General features: G+C 38.8%; 2 protein-coding genes across 5 annotated transcripts; one reads left to right on the plus strand and one right to left on the minus strand.

The window, feature by feature from the left end:
* Nucleotides 1-687: 687 nt before the first annotated feature.
* On the plus strand, nucleotides 688-18,837 carry LOC124308218 (pyruvate carboxylase, mitochondrial). 3 transcript variants are annotated; one of them, XM_046770715.1, is made up of 14 exons: nucleotides 688-830; nucleotides 10,564-10,814; nucleotides 11,653-11,972; nucleotides 12,061-12,211; nucleotides 12,289-12,500; nucleotides 12,591-12,793; nucleotides 12,937-13,198; nucleotides 13,275-13,593; nucleotides 14,112-14,162; nucleotides 14,293-14,760; nucleotides 15,129-15,518; nucleotides 15,599-16,034; nucleotides 16,156-16,552; nucleotides 16,761-18,837. In XM_046770715.1, exons 2-14 carry the CDS (start codon nucleotides 10,679-10,681, stop codon nucleotides 17,007-17,009), a joined length of 3,594 nt encoding a protein of 1,197 aa, XP_046626671.1. In that variant the 5' UTR covers nucleotides 688-830; nucleotides 10,564-10,678; the 3' UTR covers nucleotides 17,010-18,837. The 3 variants fall into 3 exon arrangements, with proteins under 3 accessions (XP_046626671.1, XP_046626673.1, XP_046626674.1); XM_046770717.1 differs by lacking the exon at nucleotides 14,112-14,162; XM_046770718.1 differs by lacking the exons at nucleotides 688-830; nucleotides 10,564-10,814; nucleotides 11,653-11,972 and adding exons at nucleotides 1,778-1,782; nucleotides 7,625-7,629 and having other exon boundaries at nucleotides 12,080-12,211.
* A 976-nt stretch (nucleotides 18,838-19,813) lies between these two features.
* LOC124308219 (zinc finger protein 84-like) lies at nucleotides 19,814-24,953 on the minus strand. Of its 2 annotated transcripts, XM_046770719.1 has the most exons (3): nucleotides 24,604-24,953; nucleotides 24,009-24,230; nucleotides 19,814-23,328 (listed from the first exon to the last, which is right to left on the minus strand). In XM_046770719.1, exons 1-3 carry the CDS (start codon nucleotides 24,613-24,615, stop codon nucleotides 21,739-21,741), a joined length of 1,824 nt encoding a protein of 607 aa, XP_046626675.1. In that variant the 5' UTR covers nucleotides 24,616-24,953; the 3' UTR covers nucleotides 19,814-21,738. The 2 variants fall into 2 exon arrangements, with proteins under 2 accessions (XP_046626675.1, XP_046626676.1); XM_046770720.1 differs by lacking the exon at nucleotides 24,604-24,953 and having other exon boundaries at nucleotides 23,971-24,139.

Here is a 24,953-nt window from a genome sequence, read left to right on the forward strand (position 1 = left end):
GAAAGCTTTAAAGCTTTACCCCAATGAAAATTGTTATATTTTCGTGATTTCTTTTAACACTCGTAGCAATGCAATTACCTACCTTTCACTAAACACGAATAAATTTGAGAATTGTGAAAAAGTCAACAAGGCCAATGAGCTTTTTTGTATTTTGTTTTCAAAAAATGATCGTCAGATTTACAATTTTCATAGCTCATAAAATATCAAACAAACCAGTGTTACAGTTTTCTGCAAGTTAATAAATTTCTACTCCCTCATAAGTGTTTTGAGCATGTTTTATCTTGACAATCTTTTTGTTACTTCTGCTGCAGTCGCAACTTTCTCCTCAGTACAACTATACAAACTTAATATGAAAGAAGATGATTAAACTGTAACAACGTCACGATCACAAGAGGTTTATAATAATTTATGATATACTCGTTAAAAACCAAATTCGTTCTATTTCTAGTGCCATAAAGCCACGAAGCGCAGACAGGCGTAAAAAATGGAATCAAATTTCGAAGAAAACGACGAAATCTGAAAACTTCAGTCGGTCCCGTCGAAGCAAATTTCTTACACAGCAAGCTACCGTACCGACGGTTTTAAAGATTCATACCGTTTTGGATGTGCTGGTTCCGACTACGAGCCGCTGTGGCGTTTACATCGATTCGAAAAGCGTCAACAGCAAGCCTCGACGCCAAGCGTCTCTGAAACACGCTGTTGTAACTATCTACCAGCGGTGTAGAGTACAGGTCGAATACGCATGTGTCTCTCAGTACGGTTTGGGACACGGGCCGGCTTCAACCGGACGCTTCTACTGCTCCTTGCTCCATCATCGGCAGCTTAGTTGTGTGAGTAGAAATTTTTGAGTCAACTTTTTACATCCGCCCAGCGATTAGTAGGGATTCCGAAGGCAACGATGCCCCGAAAAATTCATGAAACATCAACGCCTATTGGAAACCATTCGCTCAATACACGCACAGATAATGTTGGGAATCTCGAATGCGGTGCTGTCTTCTCTGTAGAATCGTATTATTAATGGGTTTCAAAGTGCCGTTGAACGATTCATTAAAAATTCGAACAAAATTACACTTATATATTAGGGCTGTTCTATCTCTCCTTTATTTCTTTTGATACCGTTTTAGCTTCTCTGAATTGCCTCGTTATTTGTTTAATTTTTTTTTTTTTTTCTATTTATTTCATTAAGTTACGTAAAACCCGCACAACTGTTCAGCATTCGTGTGATTGATTGAAAAAACATATTTCGTAATCGTTTGTTCAAAGTGACTCGGCTCGAAATCCGAGCCAACAGCGCGTCGTTGTAAGATATATGAATACAACGACGGAATTCTATTTACTTAGGCGTATACGCAGGCCGATTAGCACTGGGTAAAGAAAAAAAGAGAGAGAGAGAGAGAGAGAGAGAAGGGTGGAGGCAGAGTTCAAAATTAAGGAAATATATCACTAACCGTTAATGCGCCACTATCAGTCTGTTCGTCCAAAGCGAGAAAATTTTGATCTCGGCATAAGTTCACGGCGATAATGAAAGTTATAACAATTGGTACGCAGCAATTAGCATTTGTAATTATTACCGTCTGTTAAAAGTGTTGACCAGGTTAGTTCATTGAAGAGGCGACGTTTGTTTATTTCATTGCTTGTATGGGTTATAGCGGCTTTCACAGAATTCTAGCACCCGTGCCAATATAATAATTAAATAGTAATCATCTCGGTTTAATCGGCTGTTGTTCTGGCAAACGTTGATTACTTCATCCCGTGACGCACATTAATTTACCAGACGCGTGCGTGTAAAATCGATTCCACGACGCCCTCGTGCTTTTGTGCGAAACTCTGCAGGTACTTGAGCCAATTTCTGACTACGCATTATTTCCGCATTGTATGTGATGCAAATAATTTACAGTAGTTTGAAGCATCGTCTTCGATTTAAGTCTGTGCGAGTAAATCTTCGGAGACCAGATATTGGGACGTTTACACAACTTGCAAAAATTTTTCATTATACTACGTTCGATCATTTCTTTCAAAAACACAGATTCATATGAATTTGTAAACAATTACTGTACTGTCAGCTCTCGAGGATTTTTATACTAGCACGAGTCTGTAGGAACTACCCTTAATTGACTTGAAATTCGTCTCTTGGAAATAACTTTGACACTTGCAAAATACTTATCCGTGGTACAATAGAGTGCAAAGTTCAAATGTCCGACGTCATGACACTCCTGAATATTTTATCTAAGCCCTTAACTGTAACCTTCGGTATTGGAAGCCAGAAATTCATCGGAACGAAGCCTGCGACAGGTTTAATGGCGTCCTGTCTGCGTCAACAAACCGAATAGGAGTCGTTATTGAATCTACGTCATCGGCTTTCGGAACTATCGAGTGTTGAATACCCGTTGAATCTTGCCTAGCATCAGCTATGACGATCGGAGTTGGAAAAGCGGGGAGAATCCGGCATCATTTTACTTGGAGAAATATGGTGTAGTAATAATTGGTGGTTGGAGTGCAGTTTTGTTATACTTGCAATTAGGGCGCATACCAATGTCGAAGTAAAATATTAGATTACTAATATTTAAATGCAATTAAATTTACATTACTTTTGATCAGTTTTCTACGGCACTGAAATTTTTCGAACGATTGAAAAAATTAATATCTTGCATAACAGTTTAGACCTTCGTTTATTCCTTATCGATAAAAGGTCATAGTTGAAACGCAAGTTAAATATCTTTGTATTGATGCGTATGTCATTTGGAGTCGATAAATTTATACCACGAGTCGTCTCTTGTCGAAGAAAATCAACAAATTATTTAATAATTAATACGCATCGTCTTAGCCAAGTTTTCCAAAGTCTCTGAAAACTACTCTGCAATTTTCCTGTATGCGTATTATGAATTTTCCCAGTCAATCGTTATCTTCTCATTTTACAATCGACTTTTTATCTCCACTCTCATGATGTAACAGAGGGGGATTTACTTGACAATTTCAGAGAAGGAAAATAAAAAAGTCTTTCTCGTATTTATATCTACAGTAATAAAAGCATAACCGCAGCAGAGTTGTGGCTGAGTTGTGCGAGTCGCACGCAATGATCTGGTTATATTTACTATCGTAATTTCGTTGATATTGACGGCGTCTAATGCAAGCGTGATAAGGGTTGTATAACGTTGTAAGATGGACGGTTCAGCAACCGAACACTCCGAGATTAGTGTAATCTTTATCTGACATTGAGATTTTTGACAGTTGTCGGTGGTGGAAGCTCCCTGAAAATTTTGCTCAACTATTCTTGTTGATTTTTGAAATCTGCGAGACTTACAGTTTACAGAAATATCATGAAGCAGTAAAAGGAATATAGAACTGAACCGTGATAAAGAAAATTTTCGACTTTCAAAGTTTTAGAAATTCGTATAGAAAATATTTTCTACTCGTGCTATCTACGACGGTTATTTCTGTATTCATTTTTTTCTATTCAGTACATTCGTGTTCAATTTCTATGCGCAGGTAACCATCCTTGCGACATTCACTCGACAATGTACAGAATCTCTATTCTTGTCAGGAAGATTATGAAGAATACAGTAAATCGACGTAGAACATGTCCTTGAATGGTAAAATTTTCTATTTAACGATCTATTCGTTATATAATTGGCAGAAAACAGCAATGAGTAGTGATAAAAAGAACTGTACATTGGCTTGATAAATTATACATGTATATACGCGTAAAGAAAGCAGCTGATTAATCGTGTCGCTATATTCTATTAATAATACTAGATAATATCTCTGAGTGGGATTATCAGGCCAGACGATTATGTGGTAAAAAAGGTCATTTACGTCAAAGACTTCAATACAGATCCGTATGTGAGTAATATAATAGTCCTGTAATACGGTGGCCATTAAAAAAATATTTATGCTCCAAGTTGAAAAATCTTAAGTTTACCTTGAAAAACAAAGATCCTAAAAGTTTCAATACTCTATCTCATTATTAAGGGGTGCCGGCGGTTAAAAAAAAAATTTGTCATTCTTGTTTTTATTTTATTTTTTTCCTCATAAAATAAGATTTCATTTTTTACGGACATTGGTAATTTAAAATTTTATAACCAATCGAAAAAAAAAAAAAAATAACAATCAAACGGTACACAAATAATCTGTGATTAAAAATATCTTATACACAAATATTTTCAATATTTTATGATGGAATAACCAACATAGCATCAGAAAAAAAAAAAAAAAAATATAGCCTAGAAATTAGTCCATAAAATTTTTTAAGGAAGCCTAGAATAAAAAATTAAGAAATCAAATTACTAATAACAAATAAATCATGTGTGCACAGACGGTGTACGTTTTTCAATTGATTTTTTCCCAAGCTCTGTTATTAATTCTTACATTAGTTAAAGGTTTTCTCGATAGTTAATCAATGGGATGCGGTAAAGATAGTTATAAATAAAATTACCTTATTACAAAAATGAACAAACCATCAGAACAGAATTACAGATACGATCAATTCGATTTTTTTTCGCAAATTGTCTTATAACTGTCTGTTTTCTAGAGTCTGGAAATTTTTGTACAAGTTAGATACTGCAGTACTCAAGGTAGATAGAGAACTGAAGTTTAAACGGTAGTCGTTGACGTGGTTTTCAGTTGACGGTGCCAGATGTCGAATCGGGCAAAAGTATTGAACAACAGGTTAGAAAACGTACAACGTTAAATACACCTGTGCACACATGATTTGCTTTTTGTTACTATTGTGATTTGTTATTTTTTTATTTTAGGCTTCTTTAAAATTTTTTACACACCAATTTCTCGGCTATATTTTGTTTGGACGCCAAGTTCATTACTCCATCATGAAAAATTGAAAATGTTTGAGTGAAAAGGATTTTTAATCCCAGATTTATTTTCCTACCGTTTGATTTTTTATTTTTACTTTTTTTTTTTTTTTTTGATTTGTTGTAAAATCCAAAAAGATCAAGGTCTAAAAAAAATGAAATCTCATTTTGTAAGGAAGTAAATGTATTTTAATAAAATCTTTCGGCACCCCTTAATAGTGAAAATATATGTATAAATATAATTTATACAAAATCGCACGTGTAGCCTAATATTCTGTAAGCTTGTCACGAGTGAATTTATATGCTCAGCTTATGCTGGAGGTGAATTAAAGGTAGGTAATGATTTTACAAGCTTCGAAGTGGCGCCAAATGAAGATGTAGGCGCGATGATAAACGGGACTAAATTCAGAAATTTCTGTCTCATACAGAAATAGAGAAAGAAAAAAAATCTTACGTACAACAGTGGAATAGACTTGTAAACATAGGCTGCACATGAGTTGTGCAATGTAGCTAGATAAATACTCCCTCAGCTATATGCTGCAATATGATAAGTGCCTTGGCATTTTCTGAATAATTTTTAGCTGGGGAATATAAACAGAACTTTCTTTATCAAAATTAATGTGCTTTCTTTAACCACTGTGAAAAAGCTGAACGTCTATGAAGACTCACTGGTTTTGATAACGAGATTTCAACACTTGTACATCAGGGTACGATTTTTTGAAAGTTTAACTTAGAAAAGCTTCGGGAACAATGGCAAAAAAATAAAAATAAACAATCCTACGAGTTTGAATTTATCGCAAGCTTTTCAATATTCCGAAAATTGTATTATATAAATGCAGAAGAATACAATTTTAAAATCAAGCAGTGTTAAAAATGATCGATGTGCGCTCGTAATTTTTTAAATTCTGCCTTTTACCGTTTGGTTGCAATATAGATTTGCGAAAACATGACACGTGTTTCGCGGGCCGTCGTTCTACGGCTTAACGCCGATTAAGAATGTTATATGAATATCTTGATAAGGCACTCAAGAAGGACGTCGTAGATCGTGGGATAATTTGTTACACTCAGGATTGCTTATCTAGCGATTAAAGTGACCTGCGCAATTTTTGCCTTATTTTCAAATAAGGGTGCGATATCCTAACTTCTCTAACTATTCACGTTGCCTGTCAAGAAAAGAGTTCTTTCAGTCTACATTCGTCGAAATTTTATGGGGTGTTACAGATCCTTCCAGCTCGAAAGAGTCTGCATAAATAGTTGTTGTTACGTTCGATCTTATACTTAAAATGAAGCCTGCAAAATTGAATAACGCCGAACCAGCATCGATCATTATATAACAACGCTAAGCACTGTCTCCCATTTTAAAATTCAGTGGTTGTTCAGAGCATGGATATAACGTGTATCGTTCGCGTACGAAGGTGAAAATGCCTGAACCATCTCGTGTGTAACACGTGGGAATAATTGTTAGGTTTATTTTCAGTCTTGGAAGGTAAAAGACAGGATAAATCATCTTGGTACGTGCGAATAAAAGGCTGGCTTTTTATGAACCAGAAAATAAAGGAGCTTCCAATGTATAATATAGCCGAAAACCTTGTTTGGTTGAAAAATTAGAGTAGCTGAATATTTTAAGTACGTCAATATTTAGAGTGACACTAGAGGCGTCGAGTTTCACTGTCTTCTTGGTAAAACACGTGTAAAGTAGCTCGATATGGATTTTCCCAACACGACAGCTCGTTCCGAGGAAAGAATAGGGAAAGAGAAAACCGGCTGCCTGTTTCACAACGCGTGTTGGCTTAACCCAGATATTGCACTTGATAATTAATTAACTAGGGTTGCGCGGTATCGAAAATTTCATACCGATTTTCCGTATCGATTTTGTAGCCGGTATTTTCGGTTTACCAAAATACTGCTCATATCGGTGATTGCCGAGATATTGTTCTGCCGGTGAATATTGGAATACTGAATTACCGACAAAATGCCAAAATATCGGTAAAACATTGAAGTAAACGTGAATCAAAAACTGAGGCGTATAAAATTAGAAACTGAAGTGAAAAATTTTTCACCACCGCATTAAGGAGGTACGAAAAATGTTTACCACGCGGCTGCTGATCTTCTCGGAATAATCAGCGAATGATTCGATAAAATCGTTTTTGGATCAAGTTGGTATACAACGATGGCGAGTCTTGTCGCTGATGTAATAACATTTTAAAGCTCTTATCGCTTTTATCGCTCGGGTGATTGAGCTCGACGCATATTTCTAGCGTTATAAGACGACCATATCAATTCGAGTATACCTACTTGCGTTTAAGCATACATGTACAGGGTACGTAATTCGTCAGTGTTAATATCTCTGCGGTTAAAGTCATTCACACCTCTCCTCATTGCACAAATTACGAGCGATTTAATCGTTCGACTAATCTTTCACGAGTTCTTCAAAAACGTAAGTAATGACTGTTGACGCGTAATCCTTGACTTTGCCAATCGCGTGATAGTTAAGCATCGAACTCTTATCATTTTTCACGTGGCCACTAACTATATCTCAAATAATCTGCACTAGAAATCAATAAATTCACTGTATTCTGCGTGTTATAATTGTTATGTCGAGATACCGGTTAAAACCATTCAAAATCATGTATACAACCTTATCGCGTACCTACCACAAGTCATGCGAAACTCATACGAGAACCTAACAGATTTCACGGTAGAAGTGGTGTTATTTCGAAGGTAATTTGTGTGCCAATCGTCCCTGGTATCTTATATTTTCCAATGCTAAATCTGCTATCAGATCACCATGGGAGCGATATTCGAGGGATTTCGAACAGTTTTCGTATAACGTAGATTTTCGACAAGGGAAAGATCGTATTTGTGCCTGCATTTCAAATTTCAATATAACGTTCTTTCAAGTATATTTCCAGACAGCTGTGAATTACGAGGCGTCATTTAATCCTTCAACCAATTAGCAATAATGAAAACCCAGGTGTTTCTACACAGAGAACAAAGCTGACTAGAGATCATGAAGTAATGGTTAACACGAAATGAGAATGATTCAGATGGGTAGATTTCCAAACGCAGAGTTTGTATTGCTATTTTAAGGAAAATATGTCGTTCGAATCTTTAGTCAATACTATAAGATATCTGATACCTAAGTTTAACGACCGACTAATGTTAGTTGATTACACGTTCACGATTCGGAATTGTTATTCTAGTTCGACTTTCAAATATTGCATAACAGCTCCGGCACTGAGAGACGGTTTGTTCGCCTTCGCATGGACTGTCGGTGTTTTATGAGACTTGAAGTTGATTTTTCAAACCTTGCTGTTGACTCAGCATAATTGAAGGAGAAGGAGATAATTGAGGAGAGACATGCACCAGGATATCTAACCTCGATCATTTTAACGTAGGAGATTTTGACAAAAACTTCGTTAACGCGAAAATTTAATTTTTCGTACTTACTCTGAAGAATTAAGCTTGCCCAGATAATAACGACAATATGACCTAATCTGTGCTCATTATATTTGTGAAATTTTCCGGTCCCCTTATAGCAGACACATATCAATCAGGAGAAAATGTGCAGATTGTCATATTGTATGGTATAGGCATCGCAACGTGGCTTGGAAAACTCGGTATAAAAATAGTTGGACCTTCAACAGACCAATTGATCCAATTTATTTAATACAGTTGGACTATGATTTTGCCCAACAAAGGACACGCCTACCACGAGCGATTGCTTATTTCTAGCTTAATCGACGCTTGGTAGTCATAAATCGTAATTAAATGATACCGCAAAACAGCAGGGTTCGCGAAGAAATCGCAAAAGTGCAACCACGCCTCACGATTCCGCTCCACTCTCTACGAGATTTTGCTTTCCGATCGCTGCAGCGTTTGAAACCACAGATGCTCTCTTCAATCACATTTCTTTTTTTTTCCATATTTGGTTTCCAGTAGTCACGTCGATACGCAATGAGATCTTAATTGGTATTCAGCTAATGATTGAAGAGGCCTTAATCACGCTATTTCAGTTGCGGATCCCGATTTGAGCATAATGTTGATATGTCGTGTCAACCACACTTGAACCAGTTAAACACATTTCAGTTCTCAATGAGCTATCGAGCACAGAGGTTGATCTCACGGCCTTGGCACATGCTCAGACGGATGTTAAGCGTATCTACAACTCCAAATAATTCGCATGATATTCCAAGATGGACTACCGTTAACATCCGATGTAAAATTAGTAATCTCGCGTCTCGATAGACGGCGGAAGAAATTTTGTTAGGGAGAAGAAAAACATTATGGGAACGTTATGGGTTTTGACTTTCGATACAGATGCAACGGTCCGATTTGAAAATTATAGAAACGATAGCAAAAACCGATCTCTTAGAATGGCAGACCTTGCATTGCTCACCTTTACATCGGCGATTTTGTCATCAATTGCACAATGTTGTACTACGACTCTCTGCTACATGTGTCTAAAAAAATTTACTCATTCTATTCTTAAAATTGGCTCGGTGAGCAGGAAACTATTCCTAGGGTCATCACGTGAGCTATTCTACAGTTGAGGGTCTGAGTCTTGTTGATATAGATAGTATTCTGAATTCTTCACCAGTACGTTTGCCTTAAAATTTAACGCGTTATTCCGCGGATATTTATTTATTCCTTTTTTGAAATTATAGATAATTTTTTTTTTTTTTTGTCATTCACAATAAAAAACTAAAAACGTTAACGATCATCAAATCTGTCAAAATCAATAAATGTATTTACCGTTGAAAACTTATTCGTTAACAAGCATTGTTCTTCTTTTGTAAATGTAAGTTAGTGAATAAACAATATATCGAAGAAGAAATTGGTTCCATTCGCATCAATTATCGTTCCACGAAATCACTTAAACTTTGTAGTTTTATCATACGTTGTACAAATACCGTGTGTTAAGAAGTAACGCTGCTAACTCATGCAGTGCCAGTTATGCTATTGCAATGTCGGAGGAAATCGCAGCAGCGAAATAGTGGGTAAACGAAATTATAATTAATGAGAATTTCGCACGCCATGACGGTCATGCATGCGAAAGCGTAATTAAAATTCTCCCAATGAACGCGATTCGATTGAGTTCGAAGAATATGTCTGTACTGCAAAACTGTCTCAAGGTAATGTTTAACAAATCGCGCATCCGTCTGGTCAAAGTTCGAGTTGTGTAAGAATCGGCGACCCGATCGGCTGCGTTTCTGCAAATTTTGTAATACAACCAAGACGGATGGAAATCGCCGAGCGTATATTGAGAACCGTTCATTTAAAGTGCTGGCATAACAACGTCATAAGTATCTTTTCTGTCATAGGTTGTACGATATTTCATATATTATACGTATACCCGCTCGATATCTAATCGTGACGACCACGTGATCATGCTGCAGTTTGCACTATCTGTACAGAATGTTTCAACTCTTGCTTTTCGGCCACTACTTACAGTCGAAATTTTTTCACTGATGAAACGGAGATTTAAGTACAAAAAATAAGAATCTTTAATAATCCAGCCGACTTGAAAGTGGGACGGTGAATGTGAGTGGCAATGCATGTAGAATCAACGTTTCTTGCGACGATAAAATTTAAACGATAACTGGGATACAGTGGATAACCCGAATATTTCATAGGTTCAACGAACCAGTCGCATGATTTCACTTGAACGTCAACGATGACTGTGTGAATAATCGAGCTCAAAAATACAGCCGGATATATACAATAATATGCAATAATTGTATAATTATTTTTTCAGGAGGTTACGAGTCCCGATTCGAGAACGAGAATTTTGGGACGCTGCAGAGATCAGGAAGCGGTTCCAAGGGGAAACCGTACTCCAAACGCCGATAAATATACAGAGATAATCGAAAATGTATTCGGCAAGAAGAGCGACGCGGGCTCTCTCCAGGCACCGGGTTATCCTCCAGACCTGGAATGTGGCTAAAAACAATTTCGCCACAGATGTCGAGTACAAGCCAATAAGAAGCGTCCTTGTAGCGAACAGAGGTACGTGCGAGATTATGCGACTCGCATTTTAATAAATTAGAATAAATGTATGCCGCAATTGTTTATTCCAAAACGACTATACAAATCTAAGTGTCGAACGTAATGCGTTGGTGCTAAATACAAAGCTTAAAGTCTTTCAATGGTCACACATGTACACACGTTAAGCGGAAAGACGAACTTTGATCATGTAGCAATCAGTGGTGGGTCAACGCAACGCGATAGGAGGAAAGTTATAGTTGTAAGTTTTTAATGGTCTTAGAATGCCGGATGAAGAACGTTCGCTTCACCCTTGGCGTAACGCGACTTGTGAAAAAGGACCATTGCGATATCCCAGACACATTTATCTCTCTGCGGCAAAAGATGAAATTCCAAAGTGATACGTGTGGTAATCGTAGTTCATTGAGTAACATGCAGATGTCAAGTTCGTTGATTGGAATTTTTCACCCCACTTTAGTGCTGCTCCAATGCGCTGCAGTTACGAAATAACGCAAAACACGTCGATATCATTTCATGAATTTCAATCACTACGTGGGATTCTCCGATATTGAGCTAGAAGTATTTTACAAATTTCTCACGATGCCGGTGCATCGAGTCATTCAATTAAGAGCACGAGACCACAGTTACCACTGGTTTTACAAATGCTTCTTCACGTGGCTACAATGATCGAGTACGTTATCGTTGGATTCCACTACATCACTTCTGTTTGTGTCTCAATCGTTGAACCGTACACATTGCGATCATGTCCAAACTCTGTTTTCTGCATTGCACGGCTTGAAATCTATCGTAAACCATACAAAACCCCTTTGACGAGTACCTTATTCCAAATTCGTGACCATAGGTGAAATCGCCATCCGAGTATTCCGGGCGTGTAACGAGCTGGGCATCCGTTCGGTCGCCATATACTCGGAGCAGGACAAAATGCACATGCACCGACAGAAAGCCGACGAGGGTTACCTGGTGGGTCGAGGCTTACCGCCGGTTCAGGCGTACCTCAACATCCCTGAGATAATCCGCGTCGCCAAGGAAAATGACGTCGATGCGATCCATCCAGGGTACGGTTTTCTCTCGGAAAGATCGGATTTTGCGCAGGCGGTAGTCGATGCCGGCATCCGGTTTATCGGCCCGAGTCCAAAGGTGGTCCAGCAGATGGGTGACAAGGTAACGCACGATATATATGACGATCCTTCCGATGTAGCATCGAAAGCAATATCTCAGCAGTCTTTTAATATCCAGTAAATCCGACCAGGTCGCCGCCAGACAAGCAGCGATCGGTGCGGGAGTTCCCATCGTCCCAGGAACTGATGGACCTGTCACGACGGCCGACGAGGCTCAAGACTTCTGCAACAAGCACGGACTTCCGGTTATATTCAAGGCTGCATACGGTGGTGGTGGTAGAGGTAGGTCTCGCCGGATGATCAACAGTTGTCTCACAACTGCCGGCTGACTTTAACGTCCTGGAAATATTTTATTTCAGGAATGAGAGTTGTCAGACGGATGGAAGAAGTGCGAGAAAGTTTCCAACGTGCGTCATCCGAGGCTCAGGCTGCCTTCGGAAACGGAGCGATGTTCATCGAGAAGTTTATCGAGAGGCCTCGTCATATAGAAGTTCAACTGTTGGGTGACCATGCGGGAAACGTCGTTCACCTTTACGAACGAGACTGTTCAGTTCAGCGTCGTCATCAGAAGGTGGGTGGAGTTTGCGTTAGAAGAGATTGGTCCTCAATTGCAGGTGTATGAAAAGTCTAACCAAATACCTTCTTCTGTCGCTTGTGTCAGGTCGTCGAAATTGCACCGGCACCCTCACTGGACCCGAAGGTTCGTGACAAGATGACGGAGCACGCGGTGAAGCTGGCAAAACACGTTGGATACGCGAACGCGGGAACGGTTGAGTTTCTTGCTGATGAATCCGGAAATTTCTACTTCATTGAAGTTAACGCGAGGCTCCAGGTGGAGCACACTGTCACCGAGGAAATCACTGGGTAATTATGAGGTTTCGAACCCTACGTGAAGTGATCTCTTAACTCGTAGTTAAGGATCCGGAGTTTGGTAGAGGAATTTTAAAACCTTGAGAGTCTGGTCACTGTGTCTGAAGATCGAACTGACCCCGCTTTTTTACTTTCAGAATCGATCTTGTCCAGTCTCAAATTCACATCGCCGAGGGCATGACTCTGCCCGAACTCGGCATGACGCAGGAGAAAATCGTGCCTCAAGGATTCGCGATTCAGTGCCGAGTCACTACCGAGGATCCAGCCAAGAACTTTCAGCCGGACACTGGGAGAATCGAGGTGTTCCGATCCGGAGAGGGAATGGGTATCCGGTTGGACAGTGCCTCGGCGTTCGCTGGGGCTATCGTATCGCCTTACTACGATTCCCTGCTGGTCAAGGTGAGAGCGGGCAGTCCTTAAGGTGCTCTGCGCATTCTCGAGGCTTTTTGAAAATCGGGCTTTTCCCGGGTTTTAGGTGATAGCCCACGCTGGAGACCTTCAGTCGTCCTGCGCGAAGATGAACCGAGCACTGAGGGAGTTCAGAGTCCGTGGAGTCAAGACGAACATTCCGTTTCTGTTGAACGTACTGGAGAACCAGAAGTTCCTTAACGGGAACGTGGACACCTACTTCATAGACGAAAATCCGCAGCTATTCCAATTCCAGCCCAGTCAGAATCGGGCGCAGAAGCTTCTCAACTACTTGGGAACTGTGCTCGTAAATGGGCCGAGCACCCCGCTTGCCACGTCGTTAAAACCAGCCGAAATCAAACCACAAATACCTCAAATCGCTCGAGGTACGAATGAATGTTGGAAATGAACAGACCTTAGGTATTGGTGGATAACGTAGTTCGGGATGGATTGCCTCTTCTTCACGTTCGGCACATTGAATCACAATGGCCCAGGTTCGCATCGGGAATCATACTCACATTGTCAGTTTCGTTTCTAAGTTAATTAATGCAACAAATACATTAACTGCAATCGTTAGCCGCAATTCGGTACGATAAATACAAAAAATGTTATCTTTGCACGCATTCAAAACACGAGGCATGAACTTTATTTATTTGCAAATTTTAACGACACCTGACGTAAACAATGCTGGGTCGTTTATGAGTTTCAATTTGTATAGCCATTGGATGCCCAAGTCATACCGTAACTATCTCATACGATCATTGATCTGAACACTCGCTCATGTTACGTATACCCACCCAATTTACATCTTAAACTTATTAATCTCTTTTCATTTTTATACCTTACACTATCGTTTATTTATCGCATGCCTTTTATCCGTTTTGTTTGACAATTGTTTTTTTAGACTTTGCTAAGCTTGCCGCCGCTGAAGAGACGATGGATCCAGATGCTCCAGGTAGGTTTGCACAATTCTTAGGTATGAATTAAACAACCTAAAGCATACTACGTCAATATCCACTTTCACCGCTCGTTTCAAATTTTCTGAATTCACCTTCAGATATTCTAAATGGTGATCTAATTTGTAGGAATATTGGAACCACCACAAGGTCTGCGTAAAATTCTCAAAGAGGAAGGACCAGAAGCTTTCGCAAAGGCGGTTCGGGCCAAAAAAGAGTTACTGTTGATGGACACTACCTTCCGGGACGCTCATCAGTCGCTGCTAGCAACGCGTGTTCGCTCGCACGACTTGTTGCAAATTTCTCCGTTCGTTTCCCACAAATTTAGCAACTTGTACGCGCTTGAGAATTGGGGTGGTGCTACATTCGATGTAGCTTTGAGGTTCCTGCACGAATGTCCTTGGGAGCGGCTCGAAGACATGCGAAAAACCATTCCAAACATTCCGTTCCAGATGTTACTCCGCGGAGCAAACGCAGTGGGGTACACGAACTACCCTGACAACGTCGTCTTCAAATTCTGTGAGCTGGCCGTGCAGACTGGCATGGATATATTCAGGGTGTTCGACTCCTTGAATTATTTGCCAAACCTGATTCTGGGTGAGCACAGCGATGATGAATTTAATTCGTACTGAAAATCCATTGATATTGGTAGGGTAGATGGGCCGTAGTGACCACCGATTAGAAGTATTTGAATTTTTTTTAGTACCGAAAATCGATTCAATTATTGATGAAATCACAAGCACATCTTCTACAGTAAATGTTCACGGTACTTTTGACCACTCAATTGTATAAAAATTAAAATTTACAGCGATCAAAGCAAACCTAACACTATTGTGCCATTTGTGGTCAGGACTCCACTTACATGTAGTTGATATACCCAGAAATGGATCAATTGACGGTCACATACGGTATTAAACTGGCAAAACATGGTACTTTCATCCTAGTAAATGGTAAAATCTTTGCAGGTATGGAGGCGGCTGGAAAAGCTGGTGGAGTTGTAGAGGCTGCAATTTCTTACACCGGTGATGTTAGCGATCCTAAACGCACAAAGTACGACCTGAAGTACTATACAAACTTAGCTGATGAGCTGGTGAAGGCTGGAACCCATGTTCTATCGATCAAAGACATGGCTGGTCTCTTGAAACCTAAGGCTGCTAGTTTACTGATAGATGCTATCAGGCAGAAACAACCCGACGTACCCATCCACATTCACACACACGATACAGCTGGTGCAGGAGTCGCGTCGATGTTGGCTTGTGCCGAGGCTGGAGCCGACGTCGTCGACATTGCCGTCGACAGCATGTCCGGAATGACGAGTCAGCCGTCGATGGGAGCCGTCGTTGCCTCGCTTCAAGGTGTGCTTGACTTCGGTTCAGCTTGATGGTGATTTTTCGATGGATCAGTAGAAGGTTTTAACTTGGAAAATGTATTGCAGGAACGCCATTGGACACTGGGATAAAACTTACTGATATATCTGAGTACTCGGCCTACTGGGAACAGACGCGTACCCTTTACGCACCCTTCGAATGTACGACCACGATGAAGTCCGGAAACGCTGATGTTTACCTAAACGAAATACCCGGAGGCCAGTACACCAATTTACAATTCCAAGCGTACTCTCTTGGACTTGGCGAATTCTTCGAGGACGTTAAAAAGGCCTACAGAGAAGCCAACCTCCTTCTCGGCGACATTATCAAAGTCACACCGAGCTCGAAGGTCGTTGGTGACTTTGCCCAGTTTATGGTACAAAACAAATTGTCCGCGGCTGAGGTGCTTGAAAAAGCTGAAGAGCTATCTTTCCCGAAATCCGTCGTTGAGTTCCTTCAGGGTGCCATTGGTGAGCCTTACGGAGGATTCCCAGAGCCTCTCAGGTAAGTAGCAACTTTAATACAGATAACAATATAAGCGTTGTCTCGCTCTATCCGATTTTCCCTAACTTTTTCGTCTATGCAACAGTCAGATTAATACATCCAAGTTCAATTCATCCTACAGGTCTAAAGTCCTGAAAGCGATGCCGCGCATCGAGGGAAGACCGGGGGCGAGTTTACCCTCGTTGGACTTCGCTGCTCTAAAGACTCAGCTCAAAGAATCTCACCCTCACGTAACCGACAAGGATGTGATGTCAGCAGCTCTGTATCCGCAAGTAACCGAGGATTACCTCAACTTCAAAGAATTGTTTGGTCCGGTGGACAAGTTGGATACGAGAATATTCCTGACTGGGCCGAAAGTTGGGGAAGAATTTGAAGTTACAATAGCGAGGGGTAAGACTCTTGGTATCAAAACTTTGGCGATGGCTGAGGACCTCACGGCAAACGGAGAACGTGAAGTATTCTTCGAGATGAACGGACAACTGAGATCGGTATTCATTAGGGATAAGGAGGCTGTGAAGGTATGTAAAAGCCACTCTCTTACCGTAATTTAATTATTATATACATTGCCGTGCCCTTAACTCGCGGTAAGTCAGAGCTAAGTGAACCTACCTTACTTTCACGATATTCTTCCATGGTGTCTTACCATTATACTCGCTAATTAATACTTTGTCTTTAGAATATTTGTAGAAAACTGCAGTGACGTCACTCTCTGTTTTATAATTTCAGGAACTACACATTCACCCTAAAGCATCGAAGTCAGACAAGAGTCAGGTTGGAGCTCCGATGCCAGGAACCGTGATCGATATAAGGGTGAAGGTTGGAGACACTGTTGAGAAGGGGGCTCCTTTGGTGGTACTTTCGGCTATGAAGATGGAAATGGTTGTGCAAGCACCAAAGGCTGGAAAGATCAAGTCGCTTGACATAAGTCAGGGTATGAAACTAGAAGGGGATGATCTTTTGCTGACTATGGAATAAACGCCGACTGTGAAAGGTCAGACTATCTGTTTAAGAGTCAAGTCAGTTCTTTGCTGTCGCAGCAGAAAAACTACAAATGGACGATTAGACTATATCACATTATTAACATTTCACAACAACTGCAAAGTACTGAATTTCAGTTACCGACATAAGTGAAGAAATGAAAAGAAAAAGAAATGATACAAGTAAACAAAACTTCGAACAATGGACAAAAAAATCGAAACATCCCAAAAGTACACTTTGAAATACGAAAAACTGCGTTGAGTCCGAACGAAAATTGATATTTTTCTCAAAGTTCCTGTAATCAGGGGCGCAAGCTGCGGATATCAATTAGAGTCATCGTGACATCAAGTAATTTTAATAGGTCGTAAACGTAGATCAAACATTTTGGGATTACAAATAATAATAACATACTTAAAGCCAATATATGTATGCATAGTTGGAGGCCTTATATTATAGTTCCGGAGATATTGTGTGACTTAGAATGGATCCAAACACATCGATAAACGAATGCATAATAACGGAGTGATTATCAAAATTCAAATTCAGCATGGTGGCTGAAATGTTTACAAATTTTGAACCTTAAGCACCTTTATAATGTAATAAGCCGATGGAATATAGAGGCAATTGTAATCTCAAATATTTTTAGAACTTTTAATGTTAACGAAAAAGAATAAGATTCATCAAACAAAAATAACGTAATAAAACATCCAGCCGATGATAAAATCACGTATCGTTTAGAATAATAATTACATGGCATTAGTCGTAAAACGGACACGCAACACAGCGAGTTGTCATGTCTCATCAAATATCGCATTACTATATACGGATGGTATATCAATACAAAAATATTAGAAACACCAGGATTTTGTACCTGAGTCAGTTTTTTTTCTTTCTTTTCTTTTTGGTGTTCAGGATTCCTACATTCTAGCAAACATCGTCACGTGATGTTCATATTTCGTACAATTTTTCTCATCAGATTAGATTTTTTCTATGAAATATATCTGTAAATAAATCCGTTTCACTCACAGTTACTTTTACGCATAATAACTAGGTTGTGGATCGATCGATAATTGCGCTGTCTAACTATCGAATTGTGATTATTTTTTGTTTTAACTAGTAATTGGGATTATATGAATGCCTAACTGTTTTTTTTTTTTCTTAGAGTCTTGATTTTTGTTCTTATAAAAAATCCAGATGAAATACACACGTCCTTGGGACAATGTAATCGAATTGTACAGATGTGTATGTCATGTAAGTACACTTTATTTATTTGGTGAGAAACGATATTGTATCCAGCAATACTGTATAACACGTTCAAATTATCGCCGCAGACTCTAGCAAAGTTCCTATATAAACAGGTGCCCAATTCTTTTGTTATTTTGTTATTGTAAATAATCTTCTGTTTTTTATTGTTGCATTAGGTCTATATCTTTTGAATGAATCAATATTACATCATGTACGTTAATTATATTTGTAAGTATGCTGGGTCGTTGATTTGTACATAGATGTAATAACTGTATCATGGGTTGCCTACAATACGTATGATGCAAGAGAAAATGTTATTTCAATTGAAAATACTTGGAAATGAACATCACATATAATGTTGTTAGATATCTAATATTATGTATTATATTATATATAATATATATATAAGTATATAGTGGTTTTGATATTTTGCCTGGAGCAATTCTATTATCTGCAGCATCACGCAGCTATATTCATTCGTAAATTAGTATATTGTACAAGTCATGTAAACGGGAGGAAAAAGAAATTGAGAATGAAAGTGAAGAAGGAAACGCTTCCAATAAAATTATATTTTCAGTAATTTCTGTGAACCTGTAAGTACCAAACCGCATAATCAAGAAAGGGACATTTTGTAAGAAACCGTGTAAATTGTAACTTCAATCTATGCAGAAGTTTACATCAAATCACGGTATCAAAAAAGTTTATCCATTGTTGAATATGGGTTTTTTCAATCACTTGAGCTCGAGTTTCGAATCTTTTTTCATGTTGAATCCAGTTTTCCCGCAGTTTTATAGCGCAATTTTTGTTTGAAAGAACGAATAGGTGCTCAACTTCAAGGCATCTGCGTGATTATACGTAATGAACGGCGTGAATTACGTATTCTGACGTCAAAAATATCACAGAACGAGATGAATTTGAAGAATGAAAAGCTTCGAGAAACTTTATTTGTAACCTTGAAAATATTTATTCACTTTTTTTTTGTTCTTTTTTGTACAATTATAATTATAAATAGTTACTAAACGCTAAAGTAACGAGGTTCAACAGTGCAACGGACAGTTTTATTAAATTATAATGTGTAACACTTCGAAGCACTTCGGTATAAAAATTTCTATATTCTTACAAAGTTGGAAAGAGAAAGCAAACGAAACAGATGTCTTTGCTTAGTCACGTATTAAGGGGGTATTGTAGTCTAGAAATTTGGAAAGATCAATTTTCATTTTATGCATATTATTACAGGTACATCTTTTAAGAATATTTTTGCCCAAGCTGATGTCGAATTTCCAAAAATTGAGAAAGTTATAAATAATAAAGAAAATTGATTTTATTTCCGTTTCAGATTAATGGAAGCATTGCAATCATATCAACCGTTTCAAACTGTATTTTTTCACAGTTACATTTAGAGGCCCATAACTTTCCAGTTTTATATATATATATATATATATATATATATATATATATATATATATATATATATATATATATATATATATATATATATATATATATATATATATATATATATATGTATGTATATATGTATATATATATATATATACACAAACATTTTGGCTAAGTTTTTGAAAAATCAATTGAAAGACTAAAAAAAAATGGATGGTAAATATATATACGTATATTTTTTTTTTATCAAACCCGAAATTTATGCCTCTAGACTAGAATAACCCCTTAAACAAAACCGATATGAATAAGTTACCAAATCTATGTGTAAGATAAATTTTGCTTATGTTTATCTTTGATCATTATTTTCTCTCATAATTTTAATTGTTCTACAAAATATGAGTGGCGATAGTTATACAGAACAGTGTGAAAAAAGTTTTAGATACTTGTGTATCTATTTTACACTCTTTACCTAGTTTACACTGCTGGTCTCTGATGAGAAAATTGTAGTGTAGAAAAATGGTAAACGCAAAAGTCAACATTGTTTATACTAGTGTAGATATCAAACGCGTTGCCCCAGAATATCAAGGGGAGCCTGAAAACTTTGACCTAACTCACGTCGGTAAGAAAATTCAAAAGCAATCTGAAAGTAGACTGACAAATAAACAACAACCAAACGCGTAGAGCGGACAGAAGAACTATCTCCGCCAACGAATCTATCTACAAAACCAAGTCCTCAAAGAAATGAGTCAATCATCTCCGAGGCTATCTTTGGAGTAGATGTACGGAGTACCAATGATTTTTCCACGTCAAACCTTCTTCACCAACTTTCGTAAGATCGTAGATGTGGCAGCCAAAACGTACAACGGCTACAGAGCAGACGAAAAACAACTCGAAAGAGTTATCATCCGAGAAAAGGTCGTCTACTATGCTACCGCTCTATCACATCTAAAGCTGATAGAGGTAAAGAGTAAGCAAGGACTTGAAACTCTCACGAGCGCACAAAAGGATATTCGTAAAGCCGTACACGACCACAAATTCAACGTCCCTCTGGCGCTGCATGCATACCTACACGAAATCGAAACTTACAGAGATAAGCTTGAGAAGGAAACATGTCTAGCTATACCTCCCTTGCCAACTACAGTAATCCAAAATTTCGGTGGATATCATGCCCAAAAAGTGACTGACACGCACAACCTATTCGAGGAAGTACCATCGCTTGGTATTGCCGGCGACATGTTTATGGAACCTATACCTAACATTTGAGTAAGAAAACCTGCAAACTCAGAATTCATGCCAAACTCAGCAGGTAAATTCTTTCCAATTGGTCCTAAAGTACCAGAGATTGGTTAGTGCCTTACCAGTTTCGGGATAACCACTACCACATTCGCTGAGTATGTGCTCGGAACAAGATTCAATCTTAAGTATTTGATACACGTATCAGATACAATAAGAAAATTCCAAACGTACAGAATCGACAACATTGCCTTTAAGAACGTAGGCATGATGGGGTCTGAAGCATAGGTCATTCGAACAAGACCAAATGAAAAAGGAGACACCAAACGATGGTACAAAAGGAACGTTCAACCCACGTCTGCCGCAACCAGCGCGACTGCAGAAGTGGGTGCATCTTATTGTTTCGGCTTCCAACTATACAAGGAAGAGGGACCAAGAGAAACACACAAAGCAAAAGTCGCAAACTGGAGCTGCATCATAGGCACGGGAAAGAGACAATTTCAAATGCCAGATGATTGGTATAACAACCGAAATAAACGAAGAAACTTACCAGACGGTATCGGAACTGGGAGGTTCAGAGCCGTGACGATGATATAAGATATTGTTCTCACAAACGTGGTATGTTGAATATATAAAACTAGCAGATGATAAATCACAAGCAAAGATGATTTTATATCGACCGTAGTGGCTTAGATGCTAGCACTTGTGACTGTGGAATGGGAGGACTTGGGTTTAAATCCCTGGCCTGTCAATTAAGTCTTGAATGGGAACTTACAAAAACGTAAGACCGGTCACACCGTTCAGTCGTTACATTTGTCACATCAGCTAACACAATTGCAAACATTATTAGTTACTCAGTTAGATGAAGATGAAGGTGATTTCTTAAATTGGAGAAATGCATAAATCGTTTTTTACACTTGTCACACTCAAATGACTTTTGATTGGCGTGCGATAGCATGTGATTCTTCAAGTAATCCTTACGAGAAAATTGCTTGTGGCAAATGATGCATATGAATCGTTTGAGTCCAGAGTGTACTAGCTTGTGTCTGTCCAAGTCTGACAATCGAGAGAACTCTTTCCCACATGCATCGCACTTGAAAAGTGTGCCTAAGTGCAGCCGCATGTGTGCTTTCAAATGTTCGGGTCGTGACAGTTGTTTATGACATATATTACACCTGTTTTCTTCCTTGTCTCTACCGTCAAACGAAGAAAACTTTTGATCCCCATGACTGCGAACGTGTTCTTTTAACCGAACCTTTCTGTTGAAACGCTTCTCGCAAACCGCGCACTCGAATCTTTTATCCCGCCAATTATGCGCGCACACATCGTTTTCAAAATTGTAAGTACTGGCGAACTGTACACTACAGAGGTCGCAGTTGCTCGATCTTTCCCTGCACTCAAATGTGCTCGAATCCACTTGCAGCATTGTCTCTTCTTTCACCGCCTGACACCCTGCACAATTTGGGCTCTGATGATGAGGGCAGATTTTATGTGAGGCGATATGTCTCTTCAAATGGTCTTTCCTTGCAAAATGCTTTCTGCAAATGTGACACTCGTGGCATCTCGTGTCACTCTCACGACTCGGTGTGTGTCCTTCCAGGTGCAAGGGTAATGGGAAACTCTTTCTCAAATTTAAACAAGAATTGTCGTCGCCCATATTTATTTCAAAGCCGACGTTCTCGTGGCTTTCTTGGTTCGTCGGTATCGATTCGACATGAGAAAGCATGTGCTTTTTCAGGTTGTCTTTTCTGGAGAACTTTTTTTGGCACGTGGGGCAATCGAACAATTTCTTATCCAGATGTGTAAGTTTGTGTCTATCCAAGTCGGAAGGTCGAGAGAATTCTTTTTGGCATATCTCACATCTGAAACATGTACCCAAGTGGAGTCTCATGTGAGCTCTGAGATGCGAAGCGCGTGAGAATCTTTTGCTACACTTGTCGCACTCGAACAGTGTGCCCAAATGCTGACGCATGTGGGTCCTTAGGTGCTGAGGACGAGAAAGCTGTTTATGGCATATCGTGCACCTGTTCAAGCCGTTGTCGAAAGCAAAAAACTCGCCATCTGAACATTGCGAATGACTGAGTATGTGCTGCTTTAGATGATCCTGTCGGGAAAATTGCTTCTGGCAAGTATTGCATTGGAATGGCTTTACGCCTGTGTGTATCAACTTGTGCCTGGCTAAGTCTGACACACGGGAAAACTCCTTGTGACAAACATCACACTGGAAACGGCCCGTGGTACCTAGATGCAAGTCTACGATATGTCTATCCAGTGAAACTCGACTCGAAAATTGAACCTGACATATTGCACAGCGGTATGGGCTCTGATTTCTTTCATTCAGCTTCCAATCTTCTTCGGTGCTCCCCTCGTTGAACGGACCTTGCGTTTCTGCCAGAGCGATGTATTGTACGGCTGATTTTGTCATAGCGTCTTTTTCCACCTGTAATTGAGATAAATCATGTTAGCTTGGTCTCCTTTCACTTGTTTTATCTTTTCTACATTTACTCAGTATTTACCGCTGGGCGTTGTGTGGTATATGAATAGATTTTAATTTTTTTAGTAGTACTGGAACTGAAGCCAATTTGTAAAAGTAAAAAGAAGTTTTCCAATGGACGCAAGTTTTTGGGTTATTTTAGTATTTATGGCAAGAGGTTAAAGTTATTAACATTACGTCAACAAAGTATAACCAATAAAATCACTACTTCGCAACTTTAGAGTGACTTTCAAGAGAAGTTGAAATAAAAATATTAGTATGTTTTGTTTTTTAACAGTTTACTAAATTTTCAACTATCTTTAAAGTTCTAAAACAGTCATGCTTTTTAAAAATTCTTTCATTACATTAACGACATGATCTTCAATCTCATTCGGTAGCAACGAGTTTGAAATTGCCAGATTGAAAGTGTAGCATCGTAAACATATCGTTTACTTTCATCCTGTATCTTACAAACACACATCGAGTGAGAGGTTCAAAGGATAAAATTTGGAGAATGATCTTCCATGCATGGTAAAGTATAAATATTTAAGCAGTGATATGAATTATGATTTGAAGATCGTTTGCTGACAGAGTAAACTGATCTCTTACTAAAGAATTCTGGGAATCCTGGGTCAGCTGTTACTCACTAAATCTGTAAGATTCGTGTTTGTGAATTTTTGTTGAATCACATTGGCAGCGGTGGCATCTTCCGTCTTTATCGAATCCTTGCTCTTGATTTTAATGTTTGCATTCGCGAGGGTATCGACATACTCGAGAAATCCTCTCAAAGTTGACGCGGCATCCTTATCGGACTGCTCTTCTGCCATACGTGCCAATCCATCAATGCTTTCGAACAAAACATTGCAGCCCTGGATGGAAGGATCGAAGGTTAAATGATAAATAGATTATCCATTAGTCTTAACAAGAAAAGTTTCACCTTTGTGTACGTAAATTGTCTATAAATTTCCAGCACGACTAAAATATTCTAAACTCCGGCTCTTCGCTGTTACAATAATATCAAAGAAGAAAATGACGATTTCTTGATATTTTAAAAGGCTTTCTGATATTTGTGGAATTTTTTCAGGATTGTAATATCACATTTGAGAATTATGTGATTGTTCGATCGTTCTCATTTATACAAGCGAATCTAACCTAACTTAACATGACCCAATCTAACTTTCACAGAAGCTGTGCAGGTCACAATGATATGTCAAATAAAGTCAAAAAGAATTGTTTACCTACCTCACGTTCCATTTTCGGCGTATATTGAAAATAGTAGAGCTTTTTCAATCCGCATGCTTCGGCAACAAATCATAATATTCTTCCACCTTATGATCTAAGTTGCATAATTCTAATTTATGTATCGTTGCGCGGCTCCTAATCACGAATTAACGTTCAACGGAGTCAGTCTCAAGTAAGGCTTCGCCTGTTTGAATTACAAGCTTATTTTACAAAAGTCACTGATCTCTAATATTAGTGACAATAGTTGAGTAAATATATATTCTTGTATGTAAGCAAACGCGGGTAAATAACCGTTACATGTATGAACAGAGAGAAACCTGCATGAATACTATGAGTTTAGACGGTAAGGA

Source organism: Neodiprion virginianus, chromosome 6 (assembly GCF_021901495.1).
Source record: "Neodiprion virginianus isolate iyNeoVirg1 chromosome 6, iyNeoVirg1.1, whole genome shotgun sequence".
NCBI lineage: Eukaryota > Metazoa > Arthropoda > Insecta > Hymenoptera > Diprionidae > Neodiprion > Neodiprion virginianus.

Coding starts and splice junctions, on each gene's coding strand:
- LOC124308218 (XM_046770715.1), top strand. CDS start 10,679: ATGTATTCGGCAAGAAGAGCGACGCGGGCTCTCTCCAGGCACCGGGTT. Junction 13,199..13,274: donor ACGATTCCCTGCTGGTCAAG/GTGAGAGCGGGC, acceptor CCCGGGTTTTAG/GTGATAGCCCACGCTGGAGA. Junction 14,163..14,292: donor GATGGATCCAGATGCTCCAG/GTAGGTTTGCAC, acceptor TCTAATTTGTAG/GAATATTGGAACCACCACAA.
- LOC124308219 (XM_046770719.1), bottom strand. Junction 23,329..24,008: donor ACACGAATCTTACAGATTTA/GTGAGTAACAGC, acceptor TCTCAATTACAG/GTGGAAAAAGACGCTATGAC.